Source organism: Necator americanus, chromosome X (genome assembly GCF_031761385.1).
Source record: "Necator americanus strain Aroian chromosome X, whole genome shotgun sequence".
Lineage (NCBI taxonomy): Eukaryota > Metazoa > Nematoda > Chromadorea > Rhabditida > Ancylostomatidae > Necator > Necator americanus.
In genome coordinates this window covers 26901449-26925148 of record NC_087376.1, presented here as the reverse complement: position 1 = coordinate 26925148, position 23700 = coordinate 26901449, and the positions used below count along the sequence as shown (strand labels likewise).

At 35.0% G+C, this 23700-nt stretch overlaps 1 protein-coding gene across 3 annotated transcripts; it reads left to right on the top strand.

Moving 5' to 3' along the window:
* Positions 1 to 7464: 7464 nt before the first annotated feature.
* On the top strand, positions 7465 to 23359 carry RB195_025631 (uncharacterized protein; the record flags this gene model as incomplete). Of its 3 annotated transcripts, XM_064213860.1 has the most annotated exons (30): positions 7522 to 7617; positions 10297 to 10408; positions 11073 to 11145; positions 13176 to 13338; positions 13409 to 13549; positions 13760 to 13915; positions 13969 to 14031; positions 14214 to 14396; positions 14459 to 14557; positions 14611 to 14755; positions 15469 to 15611; positions 15669 to 15747; positions 16041 to 16159; positions 16839 to 17021; positions 17084 to 17175; positions 17263 to 17485; positions 17555 to 17710; positions 17777 to 17911; positions 18920 to 19109; positions 20496 to 20578; positions 20707 to 20751; positions 20992 to 21101; positions 21166 to 21211; positions 21273 to 21338; positions 21701 to 21820; positions 21893 to 21970; positions 22033 to 22167; positions 22337 to 22430; positions 23073 to 23169; positions 23233 to 23359. In XM_064213860.1, 30 exons carry the CDS (start codon positions 7522 to 7524, stop codon positions 23357 to 23359), a joined length of 3552 nt encoding a protein of 1183 aa, XP_064069740.1. The 3 variants fall into 3 exon arrangements, with proteins under 3 accessions (XP_064069741.1, XP_064069740.1, XP_013294302.2); XM_064213859.1 differs by lacking the exons at positions 20496 to 20578; positions 20707 to 20751; positions 20992 to 21101; ... (6 more) ...; positions 23073 to 23169; positions 23233 to 23359 and having other exon boundaries at positions 7465 to 7617; positions 18920 to 19141; XM_013438848.2 differs by lacking the exons at positions 7522 to 7617; positions 10297 to 10408; positions 11073 to 11145; ... (15 more) ...; positions 18920 to 19109; positions 20496 to 20578 and having other exon boundaries at positions 20725 to 20751.
* Positions 23360 to 23700: the final 341 nt, after the last annotated feature.

Here is a 23700-nt window from a genome sequence, read left to right as displayed (position 1 = left end):
CACCTTAACAAAATATATTTGTGGAAATCCTTCCAATAAATTTAAAATTTCCCGACATCGGATTTTAGGAAGTTTTTCCAATTGCAGGATTGGTAGCATGTCTGAGATCAGAACATTACACTTTTGAAAACGGATCCTTTTTTTTACTCCTCATTCACGTGTGTTATAAAACTTTTTAAATAGTTATTGTTTGGTTTTACTACTAGTTTTATTAGTTTCATAGTATACTTTAGTTTATTTATTTACATTACAAGATTTGGATTGATGAAAATAAACTTATTTATTTCCCACTCCACAACAGGAAACTGAATTTTTTACCACGAAATCAGGAATATTTTCGCGTTAAAAAGAATTTTATGTAAATGTACGTGACCAATATAATATAAAAGAACGTACTTTTGATAAGAGAAATAAACTATGTATTTTATAATTCAATAAATTCTACGAGATTATGTTATTGCCTCCGGTTCCTTTAAATAAATAACTGTACTTTGACAAACCGAAAGCGTTCAGTGCTTTGCAACCTCACTAAAAAAAAAACTCATCGGGATGTCCTTCAATTCTGAGCCCCAATTTTATTATTTGTTCTTTCTGCTTTTTTAGTGATTCACATGCACATACAATTTCTAAGAGAACGGAATGTTAAAGTGAGATGACCTTCGAAATAAACAATTTGCTCACAGATCTTCTGATAAAGTAAATAAAGCATAAAAACACACATTTCTTAGGTGTTTCGCATTTTTTTTAGCATCTTTAGTCATTTTTGACGTACTGACTTTTCTCATTCATATTATTGTGGACATTGGATGGTCACGAAGAGAATAATCCAGAAGATGGATAAGGATTTAACTACGATTTATTACGAGCACATGTTCTTTGGGATTCTTAACTCAATTGCAAAAACTGCTAACGAGCTCTATATTTGCTTAATAAAATCCACTGTAAGTTATTGGGAAACATCTTGAGCTAAAACTGTAACACTTCAGCTTCCAGAAAAACCGGATAGATTAGAACTAGCAGTGTTCCCTTGTTAGTAATCCGAATCGTGTTTGCGTACCTGACATTACAATACTCAGCATGAACATTGAAAAAACGACGGTGAGTGACGGTGCGGCACCGTCGGCTAGTACCGTTCAGTACTTCTACAGAAGTGAAGATTTCTTTAAAATCTTTACACGGATGGATTGGACTCGTTGAGATCTATTTAAATATGTATATCGTGTGAAACGAATCCAGGAAACATGAAGAATAATGCTTGAAAACACCAAAATCACACCCATTTTAACCATTTAGTGGTAATTACAACAGTTTTTGAGGAGGAAATTTTTTTTTAAGTGCTGAACAATGTTATTTTCTGTTATTGCTAAAAAGAAAAATGAGTTCGTACCATTCTGTTATCGTTCTACGAGTTTGTGATATTATGTTTACGCCAATGGCGTCCCCATAGTCCTGGATTGCTCGACATGCGTAACCCGAATGGGAGGCGCTATGCCTTCGCAACGGTGCGAAAAAACACCGAGCTCTAGGAAATCAGTGAAAAGTCAAACATGGTGTAACACCGTAAAAACTCAGATATTAGTGTAAAATTAAAAGATGAAAAAGATTTTAGTTATCACCGTATTAATAGCTAGACAAAACGCCAAAAAAAAATCAGTACGAGATCAGGCACTACGCGAAAAAACTGGAACTTACCTACTTTGATGCTTCTAGCATCAAAGATACACGCGTATACAGAGTCTGTTAAAGTAAAAAACAGTAGTAAACTTTATCTACTACAAAAATAAACCTGATAAAGTTGTGTTTCCGAGCTCTTCGAGGATCAATAAATGCTCAAACTTGAGAACAAACGATTTTTTCTTGTTGTGATTGGCAACTTGTGGACTTTGAAGAATTATATCTCACCATATGATACCAGCAGACGACGAAAAAACTTACATCTTTATAAAAATACAAGTTGTTCTAAGCACTATTCTGGAGACTTATCCACATTCTATCATTTATTTTTGGTTTTAAAGTTGTTGGAATTCAGCAAAAACCCAAAAAAAAAACAATTTTTGAAGCTCTGAGTAATATTATTGAAATAACTCGAATAAATGATTTAATTTGGTACGAACTCATTCTTTTTTTTTAGAAATAACAGAACATAACACTGTTCAGCACCTGAAAATAAATTTCCTCCTCGAAAATTGTTGTAGTTACCCCTAAATGGTTAAAATGGGTGTGATTTTGGTGTTTTCAAGCATTGTTCCGCATGTTTCCTGGACATGTTTCACATGGTATACATATTTAAATAGATCTCAACGAGTCGAATCCATCCGTGTAAAGATTTTAAGGAAATCTTCACTTCTGTAGAAGTACTGAACGATCGACGGTAGCCGACGGTGCCGCACCGTTAGTAACCGTCGGTTTTTCAATGTTCATGCAGAGTGTTGTATGTAGGTGTTCATAAATTTATTTCTACAAAATGTTATTGTTATTTTTTAAGTATGTCTACCCATTTCCTGTTATTATCTATTTTTCAGATATTTTCAAACGCCTTCGGCTTACACAAAAAGTCACATTTGGCTTCCAATCATTTTGTCTTCCAATTGAAGTTACATTTATACAATTTTTGATATTCTTTCTTTCAAAACCTATCTATTTCTGTTTTTTTTTCATTCATTCACCTACATAATAAGATTTCATTTTCTTCAAAATTTCATTATTTGAACGCTACAATCACGAAAGTTACTTACCTGTTTTAAGAACTTCCCGTACAGTATAAAAAAACGTAACGATTAGTCATTTTCTTCTAAGAAATTATTCTAAAACGTTGCGTTGTGCTCGTATTGTCATCAGCTGTATGAAAAAATGATTATAGTTGACAACTTAAAGTATGATTGATCTAAAAGTAAATTCTTTCTGTTCCTAAGAGTAAACTTTTGCTGCTGTTACGTAGGTGCTTTGTGTTCTTTTCTACTTCTTATCAGAGGTGTAATTTTACATTAACTAAAAATTGTTGGGACACCTTTTATAGGAAAAATTGGTAAATTTGGGGCGCAGCTATTGTAAATACCGGATTTGACGTCTTCGCTGTAAAAACTCCTCCTGGCTGATGAAAACGGCCTACTCCTACTACATACGTGTAGCGATTTATTAATAGTCGTTGACACGAGCGGGTAAATCAAATGTTGAACGTGTTGATCCATAAGTAGCACTATGGAATAGATTTATATCCTTGAAATGTCTTCACTTTAAAATATCACCTTGAAATTGTAGGCAGCGATCCATTTACGGACAAACTTTGCAGACAATACGCTTAAATGGAGCCGAAAATAGCAATTTTTGCGGTTTTTTTTTTTGAGGAAAATCGCAAAAAAAAAGTGTCTAGAAAAGGGTAAAGGAATGTGTTGCTGGCACTGCTTCATGTATGTTTATACATTGTTGATTCAAAATGTCCGGATATCCATTACATGTTTACGTGGTTAGCAATTTGTTCAACCAGCCTATGATTACTCGCTCATAAATATTTCATTTTCATCATAATACATAGACAACGCTCGAGTTACATTGTGCATACGTAATTCCGATGTTTTCAGGAAAATTGTCCGTAGTTATGTAGCTCATTCCTAGAATATTAAACCGGATTTTTCCATATTCAAGAAACATGTTTATGTAACGCTCTATCCAACTCTATGGATCTTCAAAATACTCCAAGAATAACCATTAATGTTTCAAAGTATGATATGCAACTGGATTCCTAGAATTCAGTCCGTAAATATTTGATTCCTTCCAGCCTTATGCTGATTTATGTAGCTCCTTCACTCCAATTAGTATAGTATTAATTAATTTCTATGTACTCCTTAATAATTGCTTGGATGAATATCGACATAAAATCCTAGAAGCAGGAGGCTAAAAATTATTAAAGATGGTTCGTTTCGTATTTTACTTGACGAATCGCTTCTGTATCTTCCGCTCCCGATATTCTTCAAATTTTTCACACCACGTTCTTCATATGTTACTCATTTAAAGGTGAGCTTAATTGGTTTAGAAAGGAACAAACGTTATCTGCTTACATATACTCGGCGTCGAATATGTTCACTCTGATGAGCGCGACGCATATGCCGCGACGCAGGCTACTTCTATTCTTCATCCAAACTCTCTCTTTCCTGTGTCTGGTCCTAATCGAAGAAGCATAGCGCTCAGTTGAAAAGCGCCTGGTTGAAGAGATTCGTCGCTGACCATAGGTTTCTAGTATAAAATGATTTACGACGAAAAATTTCTTTATTCCTTCAAATTATCCTCCTCCATCTTTTCGTTGCAGCTCTCAGAGGATAAATAACTTAAAGGGTGCCATTAGACCTTAGGATTGTAGGATTGGCATATGGCTGCGCATTTATATTCCTACAAATTAGCACCTTGTAAAATTTGCGACTTCCTGTTTCACTAAAGATACTTCTTGATGTAGTTGCGTAAGTAGCGGCGGTTCCAGTCGGATTCCTTGCAAAGTGCATCTTTTTCCCAAGTCCAACTAGCCGTCTTTCCTCATTGATGAGCGTTCTTTATTTGAAATTTTTTGGACTAATATGCATCTAATTAAGAATACTTCACTAGCTATTCAAAGGATTATCCGTCATTGCTTCATTATACTCGTTAGAACTACTTTAGTGCATGTTTAAATAACATATTTTCGAATAGCCTCTTTAATATCCTCTATTAGAAAGGATACTGGATATAGGATTTCTAAGATATTTTAGCGGAGGATGATTCGATATAAAACTACTGTAGCTGTTGCAAAATCACCGTTATTTATGGTGTCCAGTTCAAATTTTTGCGTGGACAAATCATAACATACGTAGGAAACGATACGATTGTACAATGGAATGTGACAGGTAAAAACGAATAAAGCGCAATAAAAGTGCACATATGGTGATATTTCTGGACGTGCGATGATCTCATCGCGTGCGCTGACGCAACGCACACATCAACACACGATGTAGAACGTGTAATGTGACCAGCCGCATTGCACTGGTTACCGCTGATTGTATGGATTCGATGATTCGTACACGACGTAATTGTGCGCTCATTCTGATCCGGACGCAGGACGTCGTTAGCGATGGTCAGCGCAGCCGTCGCCGCCGCCACTGCCGCTCCGATTGACCCAATGTCTTAGAAGAACCGGACAGATATTGATTCGAGGGAGCTGTTTTTGATGTTGAAGTTTTCTTCCGGGTTCTTCCCGAGATTACTGGATTTCATTGTCACTTTTTTATTGTTACTGTTAGTGATGTTCAGATGAGCTGCATCGAAACGAGAATATCTGCACAAAAATATAATTCTGTGGGAATTGCCGTAAATTGCTACATTGTATTCTAATATAGGAACCTCGCATAGGTGAGGAGCCTTTTTAAGGATCAATTTTGAGGAAATTTACGATAGTAAGGCGAGGTTGGAGCGATGAGCGCTTGCCGGCGGACATTGACCCGCAACGCGTGTGTAATAATGCATAAGGCCGTGCCCCGTTGGATTGTTGACCGCACGATTTTCTTTCGTGTTTTCTTCCGGCATCATTTTGTGAATGTTCAATTAGTGGTTTATTGCATGGAATATTTCCAGAGATAATCTCGTTCCTAATCCCACAATATAGTTCCGGTAATGTTTGTCCAGAAATGTGCGGCGACGGTGGCGCAGCGCCGTTTATTGGATTATTGACTTTTTTGGGCATTTCTTACCCGAGCGCCTTTATGTTGGAGCCGAGAATGTGGAAATCCAGGCACAAATGTTATTCTGCAGATGTGTATTTGTTTTTGTGCATATAGAGAGCAGCGATGGATTCGATAATTTTGACGTGTGAATGTTTTTTTTTCTCGTTTTCTTCAACAAGATTTATCATTTACAAAGTGCACGATTTCCTATTTACATCATTTGGGAAGAAGGAAAAACTTACTTCAAACGATGATATCATCGTTTGCTTTTCTCTCAAAAATGTTCGTTAATCTGTTCGTTTACTGTCGTTTTTACATCTGCTATAAATGGTAGGTATGTATGTGGGCGGTAAGTGAATTGTCGCTAAGGAGAGTACAAGATATTTTGTCCTTCCCTCTTAATGTATAAATACTGGAATTTTTTAGAAACATAAAGTGACAGGCAAATACATGTTATTCATCTGAAAAGTTAATCTCACCAAAGACTTTACTTAAATTTCATCGTTCTTCCCACCATATCAATTAGGAGCCATTGATATATTTTCTGAAATTCCTCTTAATGAACCCTGTCTCTGGTTTTTTTTTTAAACCGTGAATCTGAATACATCTGTAAACGTTCTTGTGTCTCTAGATAGAGATTTTTAAATTCTTCTGATTTTCTTCGCATAACTTCAATGAATGCTTTCAAATCTTCTTCTATCATGCATAAACAAGCTCATATAAATTTCTCCATGCTTTTGAATAGATATCATTCAAATATTAAAAGTTTCTCAAGTTTTGAACGCCTCATTCTTCATAATTTCATATGTGTATACGTATCTCGGTTCATTCTGCCACTTTAAATGCATATTAGTGAACTTCACTGATCATTACTATCTATCGAATGTGAGTGAAAAGATATGAGAATATTTCAACAGCAATTTCTTTCTCTTCTTTTTTTTCTCTTTTTTTTAAACCAAAATGAGTACTTCTTTTTGCTTCTTCTAGGCTCTCCGCAATCAACTGATCGCAGAAAAAAAATCCGGGTAGAAATTTCTATTCTTTCTACTAATACTTCGCACATACTTGAACTCTACGTTTGATAATCCAGTAGTTCCTGTAAATAAATAAATAAATAAATATATATATATATATTTATATATAATAACCAACTAACGATAACTACAATTATATTACCAATCCCATACTGCGTGTATTTCAACATTTCATTTCAAATTCACATTTAAACAGCCGCGTTTATGCGTTGCACTTTTGAAATTAGCATCAAAATTGGCAAAAGGAACGAAATCCAGCGCCACAAGTTAATCAACTCATGCAAAGCCCACCTACGCATTGTCCTAAACTTTATTTCGCATGTTCAGTATACCGCATATGGTGATTTCCTTTTCGAAGAACTTTCTCCTCCTTCGTTTGAGGATGTCAGCACCGATTCGAATTAGCTCTATCACCCTAGCGAACGTATTTGTGTTTAAAATTTGATTATTCAATCCTCTGTACTTTTTCTGAAGCTCAGCGTTCATATCACGGTTATCGATCGTTTGTACAGTGTGTTGTCGTGTGTTCGCCTGATAACAAATTTCGAGACGATTGTGTCGAGGAGGTCGCCTCCCTCTTCGTCCGTCCGTACATTTTGAGGCGGAGTGTGCGTGTGTGTGTGTGTGTGTGTGTGGAGATAGTGTGCGGGCGGTCGTCGTCGTCTCGCGGAATCGTTGCCGTCAGCGGCTGGAACGAGTGTTTCGATCGGATTAGCCTGTCACAGTGTTATTCGTGGTCTATATTGATGGTTTCGGGACCATCACGTTCACCAAATTCACCTTTATTTCGTAGATGGTGCAGAATGTTGGATAATCGAATACTGAACGATCACAATAAGGCTATACTCGGCCATAGCCTATCAATTGAACGTACCGCTATATTCACATTATTGAATCAGGTGAGATTTTCGATTAAATAGTTCGTAAGAATTGACTTTGTCGTTCTCTGTCAACACAATCTCGCATACAGTTCAATCGCTTGTGGCCGCCCACTGGTCATGGTCCGGATCCGACAGAAAGGAGGATCTTTGGAAAAAAAAAACAAAAAGAAATGTGAAGAGATCGATTCAAACTTAGTGAATATGTTTTTTCACGTTTTTCAAGATATTGCCCTCTACTGTGTTCTATAATTTTCGAATTTTTTATAATTGTTTTAGTTTCACACAACATTTGCATAACAGTACCTTTTGTCTTCGTTTTCAAAATTTGCAGTTAAAATAAATTCTCCTCATCAATTTTGTTACCCTCATCAACTCCTCATCAATTTTGTTACAGTTTTCTATTATGGAATTTTTGTCACGGATCTACGTTTTTCACTAATTCTTAGCTGTTTCTAAGCGCTATTATTCGGAGTTTAGTGCTATTAGTAGGTAGTTATACTTACCGCCAAAAAAATCTAGGTATCATCTTTTAGGATTTATTTCTGCTTTCAGATTCTTCATCATTAGAATCCTGACATCTCAAATATTACCTATAACTAATTACTAACCTTTCCAAGAATTTATTCTTATCCATTAGGTTTTTCTGTTATTCGCTTTTAGTAGTTACTTTTCTGACACAAGAATGGTTATCCATAATATTCTATTAAATTAAGCTCAATATTTATGAAAAATTATTCTGCCTAAATAATGCTACCCTGAAAGTTACAGTAGTAGATACAATTTAAAATTCAAGTTAATAATTAAGGATTAGTGAGATTTCTTTAGATGTAATTCCATTTTCTCATTGCTTTTGAGAAAATGAAGTAGTTATTTATTCTCATCTCTTAAGTACATTATTCACTTCGACTAAACGAATGTTCAATGGGAATTTTTATTTTTTTTTATTTTTGTGAAAGTTGAAGGCTTCATTGACTCTATTAGCCACATCTTTACTTTTACTTTACTTTACTTTTTGGAAAAGGAGGATATAATCCTCAAAAGTTCTTCTTCCTCTTTCTGTTGGTTAAATGGAAATTTCTGTCCACCTCTTCTAGAGTTCGCCTTATTTTTCATGAAGACCCCTACAAAAACCTCTAAAAATGCGGTTTTCTTATTTGTTGTGAGGTAGCGTGTTTCACAAAGAGAGCAGTTCTCTTGCTAGAAAGTTCTGGATAGAAATGAAGGTGAAGAGATGAATATTTGTTTGCATATAGCCAAATAAATTGTTCAGATCGTAAATTGAACTGTCCACGTGCAGCAAGTCTTACGACCGGGTGACGTCGAAAACTGGTTTGCTTGAGAGCAGATTAAAATATCCTTCTCCAAATGATTACCTCTTTACTTTTTCTTTTTATAAGAGTTTTAAATATTAGTATCAAGTGAGTTCTTTAAAGGGTAACAAAAAATTAACTGAACGTATTAACAGAAAATAGAACGATTTTTCTAACGTTACAAGGATATTTTCTACAGATTCTTGAAAATCCAATCAACGTGTTATAAATAAAGAGATAGTACAGAAATAACACTAAAATGTTTTATTATAAACACAAGAAAGAGGGGTTTTAAAAAAAATAAATTTTTTCCCCAAAAAAAAAAAAAAAAAATTTTAATAAAATTATGAAAATCCAATTAATTTAAGTTCCTCTTTTCGTAAAATTTGTAAATTTTTTTCTTCGTAAGATTCACTGACTCAGACAAAGTGTGTTCCATTTTTTTTCTTTCTTTTCAGGTACGCCATTGATGTGAGTGAATAGCTGTATAAAATAAATAAAAATCCTATAATAACTTCCTTTTTTTATCGAGCTGAACTTCACTAGTGCTACTGTACTTCTACTCAAACCTATTTCCTAACTCAACTATGAATACTCGCAAATTGCTAAATCTCAAGAAATTCAGTACCCATTAAAAAAAAAAATTATAGGTGTTGTTAATGTTGCTAAAACAAAACCCTCAACAACAGTTTAGAATGTCGATTAAATATTTTAGAAATAAAATTATTCTTGACAAGCGTTACATTTAGGTGTGTGGTCCCGTTTTTAATTGAATTTCTTACCATTCAATGAGAATCTGAAATTTGTATTCAAACAATTCAACATCGATTCCTTCGCCAAAACCTTGCAACGCGACAAAATACGAAATTGCTTGCGGTAAACCTCATTTAGCGTGAGGAGTCTGAACAGAAAATCAACGTATCCTGATTCCGTAGTCAAATTGGCGTTGACATATAGCTGTTCTAAGGGAATTCAGCGCCATAAATCCTCATCCAAACCATTTTCAAGAATCTTATGGATTCTATCGCTTTTCAAAGTTACCACAAGAAAACTATTCTCACTCATTATCACCCGCAGAGTACCATAGTCATTTTCTATTCTGAAAAATTTTGACTTTTTTAATCCAATTTTTTCTCATGAAAAACACTCATATCGTTCTTCGATTCCAAACGACTTGCTTGAAATTCTGTATAAAGTAAGAAGAACATTTTTCTCTAACTTTTGTTTCGCGAGTTTTTACGATTTCTTCCGAACTTTTTTTATCCAAAAATTTAACCAAAAAAAATCATTCTTAATCCCAAAAATCCTTATTATTCCAAAACCAGTTTGAGATGTTTCAAGAATATAACTACATTTCTAGGACTTACCGCAAAAATCTCCTTTATAGCTGTGTGCCGACAATGCCGAATACTTCTCCAAAGCGAATTCATGGAGCGGCTATAGTGAACGGATGGTCAAAGTATCGATTGAGATTCAGGATAGTGCAGGAACACTACGAAGTACGGTAGCGTAATCTGAATCTATATATTGTTTTTTTTTTAATATTTTGTTGAGTGTTCTTTTCGTACATACACTTCATCAGTTTCGTACGTATTTCGCTACGCTGAGAAAAGTTTCGAAAATTTTTTTCTTTCAAAAATAACCATTTTTAAAGTTTTAATTTCACTTTGATTCGATAAGAATTATTCAGTTGGGCAAGATGCTTTGTACGTTTTTGCTGCCAACTTGATAAATTACATTATGAACATTTAATTGTTTTGAATAATCTGAAAAAAATGGACAAAACCTCATATTTTTATGCTCCTGAGCGCATCGTTCCGGTGTAAACGTCGAACATCTGACGTCAGACTTTTTCAAGCGCAAGTTACGCTGACGTTTTCCGTCACACGAGTGTAACAGATTGTTCTCAAGTGCTCTCCGCTACGTAATTTGATCCTTCGTTGATGTCCATAAAAATCTTAGATCATATTAGAAAACACGTTATTCTAGTGAATAGATTGAAAAGAATGAATATTCGACAATTCGAGATGCATAATCAAACATCTTCGAATAAAAAGTAGTGTTATGCATTGTTCGACTTTTTTTTTACAGTGAATTTCTGTTCATAAAAATTTTTCCAGAAAAATGTTATTTCTATGCACGAATGATTTTGTTTTTTTTAAGATTTGGTGACACAACTACAAGATATTGCGCCCAGTTATGATTACGACGAAAACACTCCAGGGAATGGATTTAGGTGTGTTATAATTTTAAAATAATCCTGATAGCATGATATCTCGAGTACAGTGATATTATTTTCTTCATTTCGTGTTCATGTGGAACTCAAATCATTGTTTTCTACATATCATTTTACGGAAGTGATCCATTTTTATTTTATGGACAATGATAACGGTCGTCCTTGAAAGGGCAATGTACGTTCCTAGTACACGTGCTGACGTCACATCAAAGTCATCAGGTCACAAATGTGACCGTAATGTTCTAAAATGAACCATTCATGAGGAACCTATTATTTAATTTGTTTATTTATTCTCTTCTTAGTTCCATGTGCTTGAAAATAATTAGAGAAACAACTCAACAAGTAACAAGAAAGAGGACAAGTTTAAGAAGAATTTCAAATTTATTATGAAGAAATAAACACCCTCTTCAACAAGGGAAGCGATCTAGGAGTGCTAGAAATAATAATTTTTCACACATCAAATTTTTTTTAGACTTATTTACGTAATTCTCAACTTCGTTGTTGTTTTATGAATGTTTGAAATTAATGTTTTGTAAAGTGACGGATAGATTTTTGTATTGGAATTGAGATTTTATATCTTGTTTTCTGTTTTTTTTTACTATCAGTAGGTGTTACTGAAGTAACAGTATTACCGGTTTTGTTGTCGATGTACGTTTTCTTCTGATGAGCACAAAACTGTAAAGACGTCAAGGCCATTTTCATAACTATGACCTGTACTGTAATCATAAAACATTCATCACGAAATGTCACTGACGTCTTTTCGAGTCAATGAACCTTGTCCTTGTACGAAAGCGAGGAAAAAATTTCATAGGATCATCTGTATATTTTTCTCATTCAATTTTTAGAGTCCAAAATCTAGAACAGAAAAAAAGAAGAAAGAGCAGGAAAGACCATAGGATGCAGTCTAAGGTATTGAGACGATGTGGGGACTACTTTTTTTTTAAAAAGTTGAGTGTGTTGTATGCAGAGCCTACTATGAAAGCGTAACAATCCTAATGATTTTTCATCACTCTCACGATCCATAGTCGGCGTGGAGTATGTTCAACCGAGTGGGAACGCAAACCTGACGCCACGCATGCTTTTTTCCATTTCACTTGTGCGTTCTTCTGCTCTACTCTGCTCTAATCCTCTTCATCCACTTGAACTCGCGGGGATGATTTTAGTCTTATTGCAAACAACTAAAATCATTATCTCACTAAAAAATATGAGGGTAATTGCTTTGGTTCTAAAGTGTCCTGAAAAGAAGTAGATCTGCTGCTGAAAAAGGATTATTTATATTCCTTCTCTTGTAGTAGTTGATCACATATTGTTTTTGTAATTACTGTTTATAAGAAAGGTAAACGATCAACACAACATTTAATCCAGAGGTAAACACACATTGTGCTCTGCAAAAGTTGTTCCCATTGCTCATATTTTCACCTCCCACATGCAGAACATGAGGATTTTTAAATAATAGAAAATATTAAGCACGAGGATTTTCCTGACAGTCCTACGTTATAATTAGCCGTTTTTTTTTTTAAGAAAAACCTCTTTTTTTGCAACATAGCTTTATTAAAAGGTTTCCTTTATGTCTCCTTTCCGTAAATGTTTTCATTAATTCCTTTAATTCTTCTTTTGATGCCATTTCTTTTTCATTGAGCTAAATGTCCAGTTACTCTGAGAAGGAAAAAAGGGTAGAGTTGAATTGGAGGACAAGATCGTGTGTAGGATTAACTCAAATCTCAAAATTTGCTTTTTTTCATCTGCTGAGGTCAACTTGTGGAGGTACCCTTTTTTGGAGTATGAGGACTTTTTGCTTTCAAAGAACTACTAAATGTTTATTACACGTTTCTGGATGTAGTTAATGAAGGAAGAGTGGTTTGTGAGTTTAAAATTCCTAGAAATTAAGTCATTAAAAGGGTTCCAAATGCTATCTAATGAAAGTTTATTAAATTTATGTCAAATAATTCTTATACATGTTTTTCCACTTTTGAAAAAAATGAGAAGTATTCTCTTCTTATCTCCTATGGATTTACGAGAATTACTTTTAGGTCGCTGGTTTGCATTTGCGATACCACTGTGCTGCACGTTATTTCACTCCAGAAAACTGTTAGCGAACAACGTGGTTCATTTGTTTTTCGTCTTGCACATTACTGTAAAGAACTGGAAGCATTTGCAAAAGTGATCAACTTCTTAATTGATTCACTTCCTTTGGTAAGTTTTCACGTGCCAATCTGCTCCATTTTTATTTCTAAAAACTATCGAATGTTTCTCTCAATTTTAGTGCATAGGAAATGCAACATCTATGCCATCCGGATCATTATTTCCACCATTACATGGAAGTTATGAGAAATATTATGAGATGTTAAGAGGACTCGAACAACTCGATTCGACGTGCTTTTACGGACGACCTCTAGGCTTTCAAGTATGTTTTTTGTTCATGCGAATACTTAGTCGCCACCAAAAGTGTTCAACCTGGGGACCGCGCGACGCTACCGCAGCGCACCTTCTTCGACACATACGCTCTCTTCCTTCAGTATCGCCCCAGTTACATACTCCAGGGTGAACACATTCGGAAACGACTATATCCTTTTAAGACTGTGAGATTTTATGCATCACATCAGAAATATTTCAGTTTTCTCCTTCCGTGAATAGAATATTTCGTCTGATTGGTATCGTCTTAGCGTCGTACAGTTTATCCTGGGAAAAGGGTCATGGACCTATTGGTTCGATTATTAACACTGGACGGTTCTTCCTTAGTCCAGAACAACGGGCGCTACGGATTATTAAGGTTGTCAAGGATCATTATCCAAGTTGTAGTGTTAATAAGGGCACATTTTCCAGGTGACGAAAGAAGCAGATATTGATTTCTGTAAAGGTTTCTGGAATTTAGCAGAACTGAGCAATGTAAGTATTTATTCCTTTAAAAATGTTGTTGGTAAAGTTTTCAGTCTAGAAAATCCTTTATAAACAATAGGTTACTCTTGGCAAATCCTTTTCAAATTGGTATCCTTCCTGAGCATTTCACTTATTTCTTGTACACTCTAGGATATCTTCTGTTGTTTAAAAAAAAACCACTAACTTTCCAGAATATGCCGAAATGGTTTAGTCCAAATATGGCAATTAATGAACTTCGAGAAATCAACTGGGTGGGTCCAATAACGCTAGAAACTACAAACGGAGGTAAAGTACGGATACCGGAGCCATCCGCTCATACTGGACCACGACCGGTACAAATACGTGTACTATCACCTGTACATAGACCTCATATGGTAGATTCTTTTTTATAGCAATTTTAGGAAATATTAAATTGAAAAGAAGGATCGCTTTTTAGTCTCCTGCGGGTAGTCCTAATCAACAACCAGTTTCACCATACATTGTCTTTCATTGTCATGGTGGTGGATATGTGGCCACTTCCAGTAAATCACACGAGGTATAATGAATTCGGGATTTTCAGCCTTTTTGCTCTAAAATAAAAGTTTTCAGACATATTTACGAATGTGGGCAAAACTTCTTAATTGTACTGTTGTATCTGTTGAATATTCGCTAGCACCGGCAAATCCGTTCCCGCGACCAACTGAAGAAGTGTTATTCGCGTACGCATGGATCGTTAACAATCCACAGCTTGTTGGTAAGGAAATGTATTGCGGAGGTTCTGACAATGAATTTGAAAAAAAAAAAGATATTTTCTATGTGTCAAGAGCAAAACTAACGGATCTTGTCGCAAGTTTTCCGGAATCTTCCTCCAATATCTTTGGTCTAATGCCTGAAGCGAAAGCGTATACTGTTCCTTACCAAGCTAGTTTAGGATATATGGATTTTTGTACGAAAGTGAATCTATTGTGGCTAAAAATGTGATTTTAAAACGATTTGAAGTGCTTTCCGCCATTTGGCATGGTGATTTGTGGGTGAGGAGAAATAAAACAAGAAAATTGGTGCTGTAGAAAAAATACATATCTAATTCCAGAAATTTCTTAGGACTTTTGTGCTGTAACTGGCGAAGGTGGCCCCTTCCCTCGATGGTAAGGTTTCTGCATGTACTCTTAGGATATTCCAGACAGATATAAATAAAGTTATAACTCAAATCCTCAAATAAATGTATATTTTTTTAAAATTCCAAAATTAGAAACACTTTTGAACAAATTATTAGGTTCGGAAAATAGATTTTGTTTCGAAAAAAGAAGAAAAACTCCGCACAAGAAGTGGAACTGTGCGATCTATGATGTATTACCGTTATTTTTTCTAGATTACATTTTATAGCGAAATAAATCAGTAAGAAAAAAGTGGTCCTACTTTGTTTTATTGTACTCTCATTTGAAGCTCTGAAAAGTTCTTTTTTTCCAGGATGGTCTGGAGAAAAAATGTGTATGGTCGGGGATTCAGCTGGTGGTAACTTGATAATGTCGGTTAACTTACGACTCATAGAATTGAATGTGAAGAAGAAACCAGATGGAATTGTACCAGTTTATACACCATTTTTATTTCAAGTATGAATCCTTATCTATTTCGCGGCAGATTTCAATCACATGTGAATTTTCTTCCAGTATTTGCCATCACCTTCCCGGCTATTAAGCGTTATGGATCCTTTGTTGCACATGGGAGTCGTTTTGCGCTGTGTTGCTGGTAAGTTTCAAATCCTAGTTATTACTTCTAAAATTCTAAAGTTATGTTAACCTAAAGTATGACAATTAAAAGTTGTAGTAATTCCAATATCAATTTGTCAGAATGTCTAAATACATAAAATTGTTGTGCAAAAGGTCTGGGCCGAACCGGGAGTCGAACCCGGGACCTCTCGCACCCGAAGCGAGAATCATACCCCTAGACCATCCGGCCACTGTGATTTGCATTCCTTTGGGTGTCCCATGGAGATGCGTGAAGTTAAACAGATTTACAGCAAAATTCTCTACACATTGCAGCATACACTGGTGGATATGGACATGTTGAGAAAAAAGAAGAAGCCACGGACAACACAGGACACAAATCGCTTCAGGAATACGTTGAACAAGTGCAAAAATCACAACGATTTGATTTCGCTGTGAGTATTTTTCTAGTGTGGACGATTCTGCATCTTCATCTTCATTTTCTATCCATTTTTACGGATGGATCTAGGGCATAAATGTCCTCAGGCAGTTTTAGCATTGTTCCTGCTGTATATAGAAGTCTTGGTTTTAAAGCCGAGAGATTATTTAAAAAAAACAAGTATTTTCTTTCTATCACCATTGCAATAATTCCCACTTCCTGGAACATGCACTTTCAATCTCTTAAAACCGATCAGATGACTGACCCAATGGGAAACGGTGATATTTTTTGCTCTCACTTTCTCAGCTTTTGTTTATCCTTTTCTCACACAAATCCTTTCACGAAATAGAAGCAAATATAAAATTTTTGTTTCAGAATTCAAAAAAATCGTTCATAGATTAGGATTAAATTTATTAAGATATGGGATATAAACTCATTTTTTTCATCTTCATGAGTATTATTTTAAGCAATGATGAATACTTTGCTGAAAACAGGGGCATTTTTAACGGATAATGGAAGTTCTCTTGAACTAAGATCCTGTGTATTAAGTTGATCTCTCTCCCAATACTAAATACACTCTATCCTGGTTTTATCACAGAGGATCCATTAATTCCTTTTAAGTTATACACATTATATATAAATAGCATGAAAATAACGCTAAAATAACGACTATTTCTCACTTTTATTTTTTTCAGGGTGGTTCTCAATCTATCGTCTCATTGGTTCAGAACGTCAAAGATCCTAGTAATCATCCGAATGTCTCTGAACCGGATTCATTCTTCACTCAAGAAAAGAAAGCGGAACAGCAGAATGAAGAGGAAGAAGTGGAAGAGGAAAGTGAAGAAGATGATGACACGAGGAGTGTCAGTAGCGTTCATGTAAGTGATTCAATTCTTTAATCATCGGGTCTACGATAGCCTTAGGCTGCTTATCCTTACAGATTAACTCCGATCCTCTTCACATTCATCTGTCCTCAACAATTTTCGACAATCAGCTATTAAATTACCTCATAAAACATCCAACAACAAAAGAGTAAGTGTTATTATTGATTGACTTGATTAAATGAATCACGGATTTCTTCGCTTCTCATCGACTGCCTTTCACGTTTTCCGATTTCAGTTCACTAACAGTTGTGGATGAGAATGGCGAAGTGATTGAAGAAGGTGATGATGCTCTACAGGCGAATCCAACAGTTCCAGAAGAAAAGGAAAAGAAACGACCAGGATTATTGAATATTATAAGCGGAAACGCTTCTAATACAGCTCCAAATACGCCATGTGATGCGAATCGAGGAATTCCAAGCAGTTCTTCATCGAATAATTTCCAAAACCTTTCATCACAGGTGCTTTTGAGAAGAAATGTTTCACTAAAATCAAAAGAATTCATCTATTATATATCGTTGCAATTATAGATTCACAAACGATCACTTTCACAAAGTTTGGCAGATACAGCCGTATTAGCAGCTGGACATGCTCTGGACAACCTTCAGGATTGGCTTGAAAAACCAAGTAAAGAGAAACAAAAATTAGATCGAACAGTGTCTCATAAGGAAGCAGTAGCCAATCAGGTACATATCTTAAGAACATGTCCAACAGTCTACAAATTTGAAGAAAAAACCACAAAATAAATTCAGATTGAAGAGCCTTGTGTGCGAAAATCGCATTTATTGGAACTATTGAATAGAAGTACAGTACCACGTGATCCGCTGATCTCACCAATGTACGCTTCTGATGATATCATTCGTCAATTACCACCTGTTTATTTCGTGGTGAGTACTTTGAAATGTGTCTTGAGGAATGTCATAGGAACTTCAGTAAATAGGAGTCATACGTCGCTAGAGTTCCAGGATGGTACTTGTTTTTTTTTCCAGTTAAGTAAATTAACGTTTAAATTTCCACCTTTTTTTGCGTTTTTGGGTTTTTGGCGACGGAAACATTTTATCTGCCAACGACACAACGTTTGACATCGAATTATTTCATTTTTTTTAACGAAACAAAAAGTACCAACTTGCGCTAATTTGTAGTCGTTGACATAATATCTGATTTTATCTGGTCAGCACCGAATGCTGACCAGATCAAACAAGGTGGTCTCGATGCGTCTCCAAATGGAGCAAAGCAGAGAGAAGTGGGAGTGTTTATGAGGTGGAGGAAGAGCGTTGCGGCAGACGCGTCGCGTTCAGCCGGTTGAAAAAATTCGGTGACGACTGTGCGACCTTCCGAAAAGCTGATTTTGTGCAGCGATCAACTTATTCTTTATGGAAGTGAACTATTGTGTCGAGCTCTATAGAAAATAGCATCAATACATTGTCAGAATATAATTACTGACAAAATTTGCGTGGAACACTAAGTTGTTCCATACTTTATGTTTTATATCACTAAGTATTCATTTAAATAAATGCGCAAGATACTTTATCAATCAGCAAGTAAAAAAATAGAAATTCCAGAAAGATGAAATCCCGCAGATTCCTCTCCAAACCAAGGAGTCATTCCTTGAAAAAATTATGATTTTTTTGATTGGGCCACAATACATCTATTACTGAGTAATAGCGCGTAATAGGGTCATATAATACATTGACGTTTTTTTTTACTAAATCAAGCATTCTTTTTTATTAAAACAGGAAAATCTGAGTCAATTCCCCAAGTAGATCTTCATGCTCAGATTACAAGTAAAAATTCTAAAAAATAAGAAAAATTCGACTGTATCACTACTTTCAAATAATCTATTAATCAAGAGTTCTAGGTGGTGTAGATACGGTAGAAATTTATGGTGATTTTAGGCATGCCACCTTGACCCACTCCTCGACGACACAATCGCTTTTGCCTCACGACTACGTACTGCAGGTGGACGTGTTGGATCCGTGGATCTTCTACCAGCAGTTCCACATGGTTTCCTAAATTTCACATTGATGTCACCGGAATGTCGCCGTGGAGCGAAAATTTGCCTTCAACGAATAAAAGAGGCGCTTGGTTATGTGGAAACTGCATTAGTTTCAGCATAAATGAATGTATATATGAAGTAAATCTGTTCCCTGTTACACTAAAACTGTTCCTATAGATATCCAGAAAGATCGCCATGTATTTAACATTTCAACACGGGAAATTAAGGGTATTCATGCTAATTTTTACTTACTAAGGGTATCTGACCGTTGAAGTTCAATGTAAATGTTAGGTTTAGGAATAAGATCTGTCTGTTTTTTTTTTCTTCTCCTCCAATTTATTTATTAACTCAAACATTAAAAAAACAGCAACAATAACCAAATTTTTGATCGATGCGTTATTGTTCTCTTGGATTATCTGCCCAAATTCCATAGAAATCTGCTCGACATAGATAGCAAAAAAAAAGCAAAAGAAAAGCGGGATGAATGGAGTGAATGCTTACTTTTTTTGTCTGCTTTATGCTTCAATATTTTAATTTAAATTCTAAATAATTAAAAGTCAATAAGAAAACGATTGTTATGTAAAGTAGCAAAGGTTTTTTTTTGATATTATATTTTATGGCATATACTTTTTTTTTAGAGCGAGCAAACTAACCATGAAAATTGCACATTAAAAATAGACAGAACTTACTCCTTAAGCTAATAAATCTGTATATACGAGATTTTGTTATTTAAAAGTAATAAATGTAAGAGAAATTACAGAGGAGACAAACTTCAACGCACATGTAAGAAAACTTTGTTAATACTTGCACAGTTCCCTTCCCGAAATATCTTATTGAACAGTTTTCGTTTTTACTTCCTGTTTTGATATCCATGATGTGCTCATTGATGTATGTATTGCAATTAATAAAGTTTTAGCGTATACACATACTGAATTTAAAATAAAATACTGGATATTTCGAAGACATAATAGTACATCCATTCCGATTCTATGTCTTTTTGACGGAAGGTAATGGTTTCACTGAGATTTCACTGAACACTATTCTATCGAGGATCAAGTTACCTCCTTGCTTTGGTGTCCTCGCTCAAATATATATGAGAGTTGAGTCGTTTTTGCTCTCTACTCTTTCTCTTCTTTTATTTTTGAAAGCAGAAAATGTATCTTGGAGTACTTTATTAGACGAAAAGACATTAGGTAAGTGAAGTGTTTTTTTTCTCTTCCACAGGAACTGAGGTAGAATGAATGGAAGGTTACAGATTTATGCCAAAATTTCAGCTGCAAAGAAAACTTTCCTGGACATCAATGAAAGACTTTATCAACATATTTTCCTAACCTACAACGCAAACCTACCGCCTATCTACACTAAATGTGCGGTAACATTTTCTACACATCATTTCACCTATCCACGAATTTAGACTCTTTGATCTAGATCGTCTAGGAAAATTATTATGAAAATAATAAAAAAAAACTGTTGAGGGAGCCACAACGATTCCCAGTCTATCGAACCGATCAAAACGGTTATTCTAGTTACTTTGACATATGCGAAACTTCTGGAAGTGGTAAGTACAGCACAAGTTAACGAACAATAGAACAATATATTTCCCGGAAAATACAGAATCCTAGAAAAATTCGCTGAAAAAACATTAGGCTAGTTATTACATACACTTTAAGGAAAAATATGTTGCAGAGTGCTCCAAGACAATTGATGACGGTTATCTTCGAGTATACGATGGTTAGTTTTTTCAGTTACTTAAATGTTTGCAGTATTATGCAATGTAATTTTGTAATAATATGTAATATTTGGATTCAGCACCTAAATTCATTTGAACATAACACCCAAAAAGATTGGATATACATATTATATTCAGAATAGATGACATAGTACATTATATCTTGAGAAAAAGGACATGAAAATATTTTACGCTTCATCTCCATTGTTTGTTTGCTTCTCTCTCACACCCTTCTCATGAAGACATGGGTTGACGAACGTTTATCCTGGGACCCGAAATTATTCGACGGAATCGACCACATATACGTTTTAAGAGAGAATGTATGGATTCCGGAAATCACACCTTTCGACAGGTACACCTTTTTGCATTCTCTGAGAACTACTTTTTTTTTCAAATTATCGCCGATAATTGCTTAGCATGGAAGTTGTTGATACTCGATCAGACTATAAACAACACGTTCCAGTACGTTTCACTTCATCTTACGTTATTTTCATAATCCAGAAATTCATGATTATTAGTTCAGATCAACTATAAAGGATTTGCGAGTTTCTATACATCAATAGTAACATCCGTTGTATGCCGAATAGATGTATGTTTAAATTTTACCTTTTCTACTGTTTCACCATCATTCACAACAAAATTAAAGTATTTTAATCGCTGTTCAGTAATTTACTAATAAACATCTATTCTATTAGCTTCTTTCCTTTCGAATTCCTTGAACACATTGATAATGACTAGATTTCTCAGTTCTTTAGATGGCTTTTTCAAAATTTCATATTTATATATTACTTTTTAATACTTATTATAATTTAAAGAAGTGATTTACTGATTTCAACTCACGTGGAGATGATTTTACTCCTTCCTCCCTATCAGAGATATTCCGAATTATAAGCGCATTTAAGGTAATGTTTGTGGTTTGATATAGCAGGCTATGAATCCAGAACTTCTAAGGTGACCTTCTTCCCATTCGATCAACAAAACTGTAGCTTGAAGTTGTTGTCGTACTCATTCTCCGGTTATGAAATAGGAATGGAAAGTAAAATTTCTAAGAAGTTGCAAATAAACGGAGTGGTGAGTTTGTGAAAATCCTAGAAAGAATTATTGAAATAACAAGGAAAGAGTTCGTGAGTGAATTTCATTTAGGGTAATGATGAATGGGAAGTGATTGATATCGTTTCTTGCAGTGAACTCGGCTATAATGGAAGCGAACTTGTACAAATTGTGAGCAACTGATGAGGGTAACTCGAATAAGTTCCTCGTTGAATGAGATGATCCCATTTTAGAATGAGTTCACCTTTCATATGAAGAGGAATCCAAGCTACTACATAGCGTTAATCATAGTACCTTCATTTGTGCTCACATTCTTATGTGTGGCCGGACTTTTCGCTTCTCCACTTACTGCTGACGACTTAGAAAAGGTTTTCATAAATAGTATATAATGTGCTACCGTTAAACTCCGCCGTATTTAGCGTAAGTGACTTCAGTTTAATAGCTATTAATTGATAATAATTACGCTTGCGACGGAGTATAGCGGCGGCCCTACACAGTACTCCACGTATGACGTACAGTTCTAAAAATAGTTTACAGTTCTGCATGGGTTTAACGACTATAATGTCTACTACTGTTATGATTGGAATTGTGGCCGAGAATATCCCAAAAACGAAGATCATGCCTCAACTTAGTGAGTTTTACGATAAATCCATAACTGCGAAAGGTGTTAGGTAAGGTATTTGGGATTCATAAGCTTCCTGCCACGACTCTTCTTAAAAATATTAATATTTTAGACATAAAAATAAGCAAATATTTTAAAAACTAATTGGTCTGTAGATCAGAGACTATTCCCGTATATCACTCGACGCTAACACCCAGGAAACATGTGGGTTCGCTGTTCCCACAAGGAGCGGAGTTGGAAATTGATTGAAATGAAGATTGAGATTGATAAATAGGACGGCAGACTTATGCGTCAACCTAATAGTAATATTTGTTGTATTTTTGCTTTCATTTTATAAAGGAATTTCATCCCGGAACTTCAGAAGGACACTTCTTAAATGATAAGTGCAAAGACACAATGTCGTTTACAAAAAACTTTCATCCAGAAAACATCTCAGCGAACATCAATGTGTAAGAAGTCCTTGGAAAAAAGATTGGAAAACATATTTCAATGAAAAGGGAATTAAAAGCATAAAAATTTATTGGAATACGGCAGACAAATTTTAATTTGATTTTTTAAAAACCTACGTTTTTGCATGTTGCATTTTTCGTATGCCATATTATCATGGAAATAGACTGCAACCAATTCTTCTCAATTAAGTTGCGTTTATAGCGATGTACGTTACAATTAATCTTGTAATAGTAAGTGCGGCAATACTCTTGGTCATTCTCTTACCAAAAATCACTCAATTTCTTGGTTGGACCCTAAGGTAAGAGTTCTATTGTTACTTCTTCGTTATTTTTGCCAAAAGTGATACAAAACTAATTTCCAGGTGCCATCAACTGAACTTAATTCGACAACATAGCGATATTTTTATGGGAACACTAAATGCAATACTTTTACTTATTTTTGAGGGATATGTGATTAAAAATCTTGTTGATCTTGTCACTGTGGTTTGATAAATACTTCAAAAGTGTTATTTTCTCGTGGATTTCGAATTGGCCCCAGTGAGGAAGAATAAAGATACTCCCAACGTTGATAGAGTTCTTGAAAACCTCCATAGGATGATGTTTCAATGATTTGTACATATATATGTATGTTCTGACCGACTGTCAGGTAACTGCATGAATCGTATCCGAACCGAAGAAACAGACTCTGACTGTTGTTCTGGATCTTTACTTTGTCTTCATTTTCTCTTGGATCTGCTCATAAATCTATGGGTACGTTGAAATCAACTATTCATTAGTTAGTTACTTCAAACAATTCGACAAGTTTTGTGAGTTTTGTGCACAAACATCTA